This window comes from Salvelinus alpinus, chromosome 13 (genome assembly GCF_045679555.1).
Source record: "Salvelinus alpinus chromosome 13, SLU_Salpinus.1, whole genome shotgun sequence".
NCBI lineage: Eukaryota > Metazoa > Chordata > Actinopteri > Salmoniformes > Salmonidae > Salvelinus > Salvelinus alpinus.
The window spans coordinates 49521064-49532804 of NC_092098.1; the positions used below are offsets into that span (position 1 = coordinate 49521064).

The following is an 11741-nucleotide window of genomic DNA, read 5'->3' on the forward strand; positions in this document are numbered from 1 at the left end:
GACAACAGACCTGGGACCAGGCTATTGGAGACAACAGATCTGGGACCAGGCTATTGGAGACAACAGATCTGGGACCAGGCTATTGGAGACAACAGATCTGGGACCAGGCTATTGGAGACAACAGATCTGGGACCAGGCTGAGACTAAAATTCCCGCAAGTTTTTCTGCACCGTGAAAGAACATGAGGTGTATTGGTTTGCTCTGTTGCAGAACGGTTAGTACCGAACGACAAGTTTCCCCAAAAAGTTATTGAGGTACGTTTGCTGGGTGTGGCTTGAAGCAATGAGTGACCTTTTTGGTATTTTTATTAGGATCCCCATTAGCTGCTGCTTTTCCTGGGCTCCACACAAAACATAACACAGATCAGTAGACATTTAAAGGGCAGTGGCTATGCGAACCATGTTCCCCACCACATTGTTCAACTGGTCATTCAGTACCGTACTGTTGCAGTTCAATTGAACATTCCAGAACATAAAAATGTATAGAATGCCACCATGTTCAATACAATTGATCTAGTCTGTATAATATGTGAGACGCTTCACAGGCAATTTGTCACTGGATAGTGTAGAACCCATCAACTCAACTATGGACAACAACACCAGTTCCACTTCATTTTTTCCCCCATTGTGCCCTTCTAATCAGGGACAGATTTAGACCTGGTACACCAGTTGTGCAATTAAATCACGTAGAACAGAACACTAACAGGTGGGAATTTAGGATTAGAGGTAATTCCCGTTGTAGAATTTTTTTTTGCTGTAGAGCTGACATGCACCTCCAAGACACTCAACGAATTTTAACACACTTAGTCTGCCATTGCAAAGCACTACTGTCCACGTCGCCTACATGTAAGTTGTGTGTTCGTTTTGCAAATGTGTACAGCTTCATTTACATAGGCAGCCCAAATATGACTTTAAATATTTTATTGGTGTTTTGACTGATAAGAGCAGACCTTTTGCCTATTGGGCAAAAGATCAAAATTGGGCTGCCTGTGTAAACCCAGCCATAAAATGAAAGCATAATGTTCAAAAATACCTAATTAACTTAAATATGCTGAAACGTGTCAGCAACCTCAGTTGGAAAAGCGCAAATACTTTACAAGAGGATTTTAAATTAGCCATTTGATGAACTTAACACTAACAGTCTCCATAAGTTATGCATTAAAACAGAGATGGACACAAATTATAAACGAAAATGTTTATTTCTAACAATTTGCCAAAGACACTGGTGGAATGAAATTCCAGAGGGGCTGCAACCCCCTTGCAATATTTTAAGCATCAACTAGATGTATAAATGCCACTTAACACAGGTCAAAATTAAAATGAATCCAAAATATATTGGTTGCTTCCATCTACAAGCAGACATTTTCTAGAGACAATCTTAAATGAAATCAGATAAATCCCTTTTACATGATCGCCAATCCTACACCGAATACCTTGTTGAAAGTCCTGTTGTCACTTGCAGTCAGAAAATAAAGTAATCTAGAAACCAGAAAAAAATTACTCAAAATTGCTTTATTTCAAAAGCTCTGACAGCTTCCGATGCGCATGTAAATCCAGTCGACATGTAAAATACCATACAATACATTAGATTCAAAGGTACCAAAAAGTACAGTAAAAATTACACTTCCATTTCTGGAAATGTGGACAAAAAAAAAAAAAGATAAAATAAAAAAAAACTTGGAAAAGTGACATTTGCTTCCCCAGTTCCTCAGATGGTCTGTACAAGTGGAGTTCAAGTCTGTCATCCCAAAGGAAAGAATGAAGTCCTGCACACTGCCGCACCCCAGTCTCAAATCTGGATTACTTGAGTCCTTTAAGAGAGGAGAAAAAGGGAATTGTTGCCACACCACTTATGACACAACCCCACCACCCTGCATCAGAGAGCAAACAGCTAGAGCAACAAGCATGCAAGAAGGGGATGATTAGGAAGCCAATGCTGCTGGTTAGATCGGTCATAGCATAGCATTAAGGGAAACGGCAGACATTTTGTTAAATTTGCTGTGCATCTTTAAGCAGATCGTCTCCCATCTCCCGCTCTAGAACATTGTTTTGAACATGGTCCACCGCAACATCAACCCTTAATGATCCAGTAGTGTAGTTGTAGGGGTGCATCTTCGATGCAGATTATGCTGACAAATTTGAGGGTTTGAGGTTGTGTACTTTTAAAACAAAGTTTCCTGTCCCCAACAGAACGGTATTTTCTAAATCCAATTGATGAACAGTGGATAATTTCATTCTAATCCACAATAGCCTTTCCCCTGGGCCAGACTAAATCGTGGCAAGGAATTGTTGGCATCAATGCCACAAATCTAACAGCTATATATAGGACCACAATGTTACAAGGCACTAAAATGCATACCTGCACTACATGAGATCAGTATGGCTTGTAGCTACCCTGGTGACCTCCACGTCTTGGAGTTTTCCCATAGCTTGTATTGCCCTGGTCTGCAGGAATAGAGAGAGAGGACTGAGTGCTTCTGTGCAAAGACAAGTCATATAAATCAGGTAGGCGCTTGCCAGAGGTCTGTATACTCACTGTAGTCATAGCCACCTCCATAGCCACCTCCGTAGTATCCAGCAGAGTAGTCATAGTTGCCGTAAGCGCCATAGTTTCCATAGGCCTGCTGCCCACCATAACCATAACCCTGGTTGCCATAGCCCTGGTTGCCATAGCCCTGGTTGCCATAGCCCTGGTTCCAGTAGTTATTATAACCCTGGTTGCCATACTGGTTTTGGCCTGAGGGAAACAAAATGTGGTTCCAAGTCAGACAAAGACTAAAAATAGTTTCACAACAAAAATTAAATATATATTGATAGTCCAGAGATGCCAATTAGCAATCCAATTTCTCAGATCCTTCCCTGCCTTGAGTACCACACCCATCTTGCAGCCTTAGACCCGAATGTCTACCTGCAGGTAGAACCAATTGCACACAGACCTTCTCTATGCCCTGGTCACTCATAACAAAAAAATTCAGTGTTGAGTTAATACTCACCACCACGGCTCCTGCCTCCCCGGCCTCCTCCATAGCTGCCCCCACCACGGCCTCCAAACTGCTGCTGCTGCTGGTACACCTCTTTGGGCTGGGCGATTTTGATCTCACACTGGGATGACAAAACGAGAATGTTTAATTATACAGATGCTGCAGAGATAAAATCACAGCATGGAGTACAAACATGCTAGGGCTATTTAGACAAGTCACATCTTAAGTTGAAGCATTGATTTTAGCTTAAAGCTCACACTGGACCCCCCATCTCAGTCAGAGGACACTGAATGTCAATACAATCCATTTAAAACTTAATTCTGAAATTCAAATAAGAAAATGTGTTCAAATTGATGAACCGAAGCATTCTAGTAATTTAACACCATGCAAACAAGTCTGAAACTCTTGCATGCAACATGAAAATGTCAGTGCGGATTGGAGCTGGGCGATATGGCCAAAATATATCACGGTATTTATATATAAATGGGGTATTTTTAGTTTTTGAATAATAAAAAAGTTGTACATTTTCTTTATGAGTAGTGAATGATCCTAGGGTGGCAACACATACATTCTAAGTGGTTTAAAGGGGTCTCTTCATTCTGATTGTTTTATACTGATCAATTCAACCTAAATAAATTTCAGCACTTATCATTTCTAGGGTCCCAGGGTGCTTTATGAGTAGTGAGTGATCCTAGGGTGCTTCATGAGTAGTGAGTGATCCTAGGGTGCTTTATGAGTAGTGAGTGATCCTAGGGTGCTTTATGAGTAGTGAGTGATCCTAGGGTGGAAACATACAGTCTAAGTGGTTTCAATGAGGCTCGCCATTCTGATTGTTTTATACAGTTCAATTCACCTTCAACCAAAACAAATTTCAACACTTTTATAATTTCTGCATTTCCTACACTCAATTGCAGTGGTGTAAAAAGTACCCAATTGCCATACTTGAGTAAAAGTAAAGATACGTTAACAGAAAATTACTCAAGTAAAAGTCACCCAGTAAAATACTACTTGAGTAAAAGTATGAAAGTATTTGGTTATATTAAATTCCTTATATTAAGCAAACCAAATAGCCAGGGGCACACTCCAACAGACATAATTTACAACAAAAAAAAGTGTGTTTAGTGGGTCCTCCAGATCAGAGGCAGTAGATGACCAGGGATGTTCTCTTCACAAGTGTGTAAATTGGACCATTTCCTGTCCTGCTAAGCGTTCAAAAAGTAACAAGTACTTTTGGGTGTCAGGGAAAATGTATGGAGTAAAAAGTACAGTATTTGTAGGAAGGTAGTGAAGTAAAAGTTGTCAAAAATAGTAAAGTACAGATATCCCAAAAAGTATGTACTTAAAAGTATTTTTACACCACTGCTCAATTGAGAATTTCCACACTGCCATGTAGGGCTGCGCGATATGGGCAAATAATCTAGGACTTATTTTTAACCAAATGTTGCAACTGCGATTTGACTTGCGAATTAGAGCAAAAATGTTGGAATCATGGAAATAGCCTATTCTAATTATATAGTTTAAAAAACAAGTGGGCACTTTGAATACAGTGTTTGAGACGGCAACGAATTAAAATACCAGGGATGAGTTATTGTGACAGGGTAGGAACTAAAGTGTTGATAAGTATTTCCTAGGGGACCCTATAAACGTTGGCTATATTGCATGTTCTCTCTTAGCTACTTCATGTAGCTAGCATTCTTGCTTTGTATATTCCTCTTTGATTTAGAAGATACTGTTGCAGAAACATGCTGATTTAGGTGTACACCATCACTGGTATTATCAGGCTGTATTAGCTAGCTACGTTTGCGCGGACTCCGTACATTTATTAGCTAGCTAGCAGCTAACAATTAGCATCTCAAGATTTAGGGCAACTTGCTAAGAAAAGAAACTATGTTTGCTGATGTAAGAAACAAACTAAGTGTCAATATAAATCCACTAGCGTTCTATAATAAGAAGCAAAGTGAAAACAGCGTTGTCATCAACATTGTTGCATGGACCATGTACACGGAACGCAAGCGTCTCGTGGTTGAGAAACATCAAATGTACTCCTTGAGTGACAGGGGGCGGGGCTAGGTCTGTGTGGAAAGTGGCATAGAGAAAGAGCAGAGAGATGACTCAAGTAGCGAAGTAAACTATACAAATTGACATTACACATGGCATATCACATTTAACAAACCCAAACATTCAAATACCGGTATATCATAAAATATGGTATACCGCCCAGCCCTAGTGCCGATACATTATTTCAAGCCAGGGTGCGTGACAATTTCCCAAATCATTTCAGCAGGGAATGAAGACTATGCACAAACAAAATTTCAATTAAACAAGTTAGCATTTCACACATAAAGGATGCTTAGCCAAATTGATATAGGATGCACCCAGCATGCACATGTCCACCAACAGTAAGTAGAAAAATAAAGACATATACATACAAGACCTTCCTTTCCATCTGTTACTTTAGTTCCACACACATTGTGGAACTTTTTCTCAAGGCATTTTTTAACAGTGGACTCTTCTTTGAACGTGATGAAGATAAAACCCCTCCTTTTTTTGAATTTGGGGTCCACTGGGAGTTCGATGGATTCAATCTAAAAAATAAAATAAAAAGTTGGAAAAGAGACAAATTAATAAACACACTGGGAAAATCCATAGCTACTGAAACACAGGAGGGTCATGCAGAGGTCATCATAGAACGATAGACGGACAGTGACAAACCTCCCCAAAGGTTCCAAAGTATTCTCTGATGGTCTCCTCTGTGGCTTCTGGATTTAGACCACCAACAAAGATCTTCTTGGCTGGTTCCTTCTTCATTGCCATAGCCTTCTTTGGGTCTATCTGTCGTCCATCTAGCCTGTGTTCTTTCTGCTCAAGAACCTTTAAGATTGCCCCCCAACAACAACAAAAATAAATAATTGTCTACAAAGCCCAACTTCCACAAATGTAAGATATCAAAATCATGTCACCTTCCCCATGGAACACACACCTTGTCTACACTTGCTGCCGCTTGGAACAAGATGAATCCAAACCCGCGTGACCTTCCTGTGTTTGAGTCCATCTTGATGGTACAATCTGTCACCTCTCCAAATTTGGAGAAGTAGTCTTTCAGGTCTTTTTTGCTAGTGTCCCAGCTAAGTCCACCAACAAACATTTTGCTAGAGGAAACACAGATCAGTAAGGACCGAGGACAAAGCTCATGAACTGACAACTGAGCAGCCACTTAAATTTCATTCAAGTTCAGGGAGCACACATTGTGGCTTACAAACTTGTACAGGCCAATAAAACTGGGAGTTCCCACAGCGGTTGTATCACTGCAACTTTAAACACCGATTGCATAAGTGTAACAATGCTAGCCAGTTGAAGCCCATCCCCCAAATGGGCCGGGCATGGCGCCAAGACTAAACAAAAGATAGTCGTATTATAACAACGTTAGCTGCAAACGTTTGTAAAACAACCATACATAAACTTACCCAGCGTCATCCTCGCCTTTGCTTGCATTTATCTGTCCACCCTCTGCAGCTCCGTTCTGAGCGTCCACTTCCTCCACAGCAGCCTCTTCCTCACAACTCTGTTTTTCTTGTTCCTCCGCCTCGGGCTGTAATGTGGATTCTTCTGCTCCATTCAGCTCTTCGGCTTCGTTTCCATTTTCGGAGGTCTCCATTAATTGCTGTTCAGCGTCGTCAGACATAGTGATCACCTACCATGGGGATAAAGGAAACGCTAGCTGGCTGTTGGCTAACATGCATTACATTTGTTGTAGACAATCGTGCACATTCTAACGCAGGCCATAAGGCTAGCCGGCTTCTCTGGCTAGTTAGCGTGTACCATTGATAGCACAATCACTTTGCGCCAACGTTTTTGATTTGTATTCGAATTACTACATACGCAGTCATGCAAACTGTACAGAAACAATTCAAACGCCAGCAAAAAAAAAAACCAGCTTAACAGATCTAGCTAGCAATTCAGCTAGCTAACTTAGTTGGTTATTCTGTTAGTGTTCGCGGCCTGCCAGTGGTGCCTGACTTGACAAATCTAGTTAGTAATAGCTAACGTTAAGGTAATTATTTAGCTAGCTTGATGGCGGGTGACATAAATCGTTGAATCACATAACGCAATACGTGCGCGGTAAACAAATACAAATGGCGCTTACCGTTTAAAATTTAGCAAGGTCCCGGAGGCTGCTTTTCAAGATGGATACTCTCCGACTCGGCGAGCTAACTCGTGGCAATCTTTATACTACCGGAAGAGAGCGCTCCTGTAAGAAGTAATTCAAGATTGGGTATCTAACGTTGTCATCGTGATAAGTGTTTTCCTATTGGCTTCTTTGCAAAAAAGGTGCCACCTACTTACCGCAACTCACACGAGATGTTCATCCTGGCAGCAAACCTAAATATTTCTTCCGGGAAGCTCCCAAACCTTCAAAACATTGACCGTTCGATAGCCAATGGGCTCTCAGCAACGCTTCCACCGCCGCATCCAAGGGGAAGCTCACAATAGATCCACATAGCACTTTGGGGGCGATAAAACAACGGTAGCATATTCATTTTCAATGAAGGACCAACATTTGAATAAACTGAATTTTATTGAATTACTCCGCGACATCGCGTTGAGATTGACCAATCGAAGCTGACTATAGTTTCCACACCCTACTGGATTGACTGTTGATTTATATCGCTACCTGGCTGATCTCGGCCGGCAGTCTGCTGCATCCAAAGCGGCAAAGTAGCTAGCTAGCTACCGGCTGCGTCGCAAGACTGCAGAAATTCAGCCAGCTCCGATTGACTGACAGATAGCGAGTTAAATAAAATTAATGCTATATGTAAACTGACAAACTAGCTAACGAATTGGATTATAAATATAATTGCTGGTTCTAGATACATGTGTCATGTCTCTTCCTCTTTCCCTTCCCACTTTGTCTGTATAGTTGCATTTTGTCCTGCTAAAGTTACCATGTCCCCCAAGGCAAGTGGTCAGGGCCGGTCCTTGCCTTTCTGCCTCCCTAGGCGAGACCAAAAAATACCGCCCCTGCAAAAGTAGAATAGAAGCAAAATCACGTTGAAAAGACTAAAGACTAAGATCACGTTGAAAAGTCTAAAATACGTATTTTCCAGATGTTGAAATTAGGTCCAATTAGGTTCTGAATGAAAGGTGAAAAGACATATTTTTCCGGATGTTGAAAAGGCATTAAAGACATTGAAAAATACGTATTTTCCGGACGATGAAATCAGGTAAATTTTCGGTTCTGAATGAAAGTTGAAAATGTAACTTAAATGTAATGTAATTTATAAACGTCTATGTTTGGCTGGTCCAGACCGCACCAAATCTGAACCAAACATAGACGTCTATGATAGATTTGGATTTGGTCGGACCAAAAATCAATGTCCATGGATGTGATAATCAAAACCGATCCTAATGAGAGGCTGCCTAATGAGAGGCCTCCTTATCCTGCCTAATGAGAGGCTGCCTAATCCTGCCTAATGAGCGGGCCAGCTGTACAAGTGGTTCATAACAATGATGTTCATCTATTTTTAATAAATCTGAATTGTTGATTATCAGTTCATATGGCTTGAGTTGTCTCCTAGTAATAAACTTCCTGGTTGAGGTGTTGAAAATATGAATACATTGAAGGCCCAGTGCAGTCAAAAATGTGATTTTCCTGTACTTCATATATATATATATATATATATATCCACACTGAGGTTGGAATAATACTGTGCAATTGTGAAAATTATGAAAATGCACTTTTAGTGTCAGAGCTGTTTGAAAAGACGGCCTGAAATTTCAGCCTGTTTTGGTGGGATGGAGTTTCGGGTCTGCCTGGTGATTTCACCAGGCAGTAAATTAGTTAATAGACCAATAAGAAAGAGTTCCAAATCTCTTTGCCAATAACATAGTTTTCAGTTAACGAATACGTAGTTATTGTATACATTACATATATAAAACATGTGAACAGGTAGGAACATGTAGGCTGAGCAAACATTTATTAACAGAGAACACACACAAAACATAAAGTACTTCTATGTACTTTGAGGCGCTATGCCTTTTTAGGGCTTTTAAGCTCCTACTCCTGCACTAATGTACCACAAATCTGTGGATTATGTCATTGTAAATACACTGAAGAAAGACTGCCACTTAAATGCTGTGGTCAGTTTGTAATACCTTGTGAATTAAATGAAAGTATAGTGGCTGGTGGGGCTCTACTTGGGGAGAGTGGGTCCACAGAGAGACCGTAGTGAGATGAGTGGAGGCACCACACATACTTCAGAGAAGTGTCTGATGCCCTCTCAGTTCTCCCGTCCAGATCCCTCGGATAGAGCCATCTCCACTCTCTCCAATGACCACCATTGGCTCCTAACTATAATGGCAAAGGAGGAATAATAATTACTTGGCCTCCTCTCCTAATTTGGCCAGAACTCTTATTCATTTTACAGCAGGTTTGCAAGTCACAAAAATAAATACAATTACATTGTAGTATTGATAAATACTTTATTACCTCTTTCTCTAGCCAAGCTTGTCCCTCTCCAACTCCCCCTCCTAGTTAACCTTCTCTGTTGTTTATGATTTTGTTGTCATGGCGGACTGATTGGGCTGATTGCTTCGAGTTGAAAAATAAACGCTGCTCTCATAGAACGGCATGCTTTGAGCACTACAGAGAGTGCTAAATGCCATATGCTGAATTTGCTACAGGCCTATTGTTTACATTTTTGTTGGTGAGACTTTCAATATCTTGGTAATTTACAGCCGTTTAAGTTTATCAAAAGTGTGCCAGTTTGCACATGTCCATTAGGCCTATGAATAAAAAAATGTTAAGCACAAATTAGATTGAGCAACAAAGCCAAACTTGTTGTCTTCTTAAATTAAACTTGTTTTTGAAAGTATGTGGAGCACAATACTACGGAGGAGTTTAGAAGGGAGAAACTCCTCAACCTTTTATTCCATAGGCTGGGATCCACACTATGCAGCTGTTGTAAGAGTGAATTTTACACGGTCTTGTCCACTAGTCGCAAAAACAACGAATGATAGGCAGTTTAAACTTATTTAATTCAACCATTATTGAGTTAAAATAAACATACATTTGTGAACAGCCATCCACAACAATCCAAAAAGCGCAAATAGCTACATGAGAGAGCAGCAGTGTGATTCACATCAATGCGCTATGTAGATATCAATAATAAGTGAAATACGTATCGCCCGTAGGCTACACCACTGCTGTCATTCTTACCCCAAGATTTTATTCAAGTTAGATAATCTTTGGATGCTGACAGCAGTCGCACCATTGGAAGACGTAGCTTGGACTGTAGCCTACAAAAGCCTATTCCTGCTCTTTTCCAGCGATCCATCAAACGCATCATAGTGTGTCATCATAGTGGTCTCTGGCTTGTGGTCAGACTTGCTCAGGTGGAAAACTTAAACTTGTGCCTTTTTCAATGCTTATTTGAATGTCGTGAAACAGAAATGTTTTCCCCACAAACATCCGTTCTGAAATTACAAGTAATCCTTTTTAATTATTATCTATTTTTTCAAAAGTATCTGTAATCAGATTACAATATTTTTGCTGGTACTTTTTATTTATTTTATTTTTTTATTTTACCGTTATTTTACCAGGTAAGTTGACTGAGAACACGTTCTCATTTGCAGCAACGACCTGGGGAATAGTTACAGGGGAGAGGAGGGGGATGAATGAGCCAATTATAAACTGGAGATTATTAGGTGACCATGATGGTTTGAGGGCCAGATTGGGAATTTAGCCAGGACACCAGGGTTAACACCCCTACTCTTACGATAAGTGCCATGGGATCTTTAATGACCTCAGAGAGTCAGGACACCCGTTTAACGTCCCATCCGAAAGACGGCACCCTACACAGGGCAGTGTCCCCAATCACTGCCCTGGGGCATTGGGATATTTTTCAGACCAGAGGAAAGAGTGCCTCCTACTGGCCCTCCAACACCACTTCCAGCAGCATCTGGTCTCCCATCCAGGGACTGACCAGGACCGACCCTGCTTAGCTTCAGAAGCAAGCCAACAGTGGTATGCAGGGTGGTATGCTGCTGGTCTTTAACTGTAATGGATTACAGCTCATTTTTTTGGTAATCCGTTACATGTAACGTATTACATGAAATCCGTTACTCCCTAACCCTGCCCTTTTTGACGCCGAATTTACTGCATTGGTATCAGAAGTGCCATGGCACTATGGTGTGATAAAAGTGTCTGCTAAATGAATAATGTTATGTGGAAATGAACACTTGCAAAGCACACTGGGTATTATTCTAATGATCTCCGTCCCCAAACAAGGCCAAATTTGATTACAACACAAATTATTTGGAGAGTAAGCATTTGAGCCAATTTTGATTGAAATTGGTTCAGTGGGTACTGAGGGAACATAGGGCTGAGAGGAACATAGGGCTGAGGAGGAACATAGGGCTGAGGGGGACCCTAGGGTGGACCCAGGTCAAAACCACCATGCCAATGATGCAACTTTAGCTCTATTTCTGTATCTGAAAACAAGCAATTCTACTCGTAAACATATCTAATCCGCTAACTAGCTTGCTTAGTTTACATGTAGCGTGGTGGCATTTAGCTAGCTAGGGTTAGGGTTAGTGGCACTGCGGCAGGCAGAATGCTACTCCTCGAACTGTAACGAATGTCGTCGGGAGAAGGAGAAGAGGACCAAAGTGCAGCGTGTTACGTGTCCATAATACTTTTAATAAATACGAACACTGAACAAAAACGCGACAAACGAACAGTTCTGCAAGGTGCAATACACAA

The 11741-nt window shown here is 41.0% G+C and overlaps 1 protein-coding gene across 2 annotated transcripts; it reads right to left on the minus strand.

The window, feature by feature from the left end:
• Positions 1-1179: 1179 nt before the first annotated feature.
• On the minus strand, positions 1180-7247 carry LOC139537853 (heterogeneous nuclear ribonucleoprotein A/B-like). Of its 2 annotated transcripts, XM_071339701.1 has the most exons (9): positions 7125-7247; positions 6445-6671; positions 5961-6129; positions 5693-5851; positions 5410-5565; positions 2993-3101; positions 2536-2736; positions 2359-2444; positions 1180-1810 (listed from the first exon to the last, which is right to left on the minus strand). In XM_071339701.1, exons 2-8 carry the CDS (start codon positions 6660-6662, stop codon positions 2374-2376), a joined length of 1083 nt encoding a protein of 360 aa, XP_071195802.1. In that variant the 5' UTR covers positions 6663-6671; positions 7125-7247; the 3' UTR covers positions 1180-1810; positions 2359-2373. The 2 variants fall into 2 exon arrangements, with proteins under 2 accessions (XP_071195802.1, XP_071195803.1); XM_071339702.1 differs by lacking the exon at positions 2359-2444 and having other exon boundaries at positions 7125-7229.
• Positions 7248-11741: the final 4494 nt, after the last annotated feature.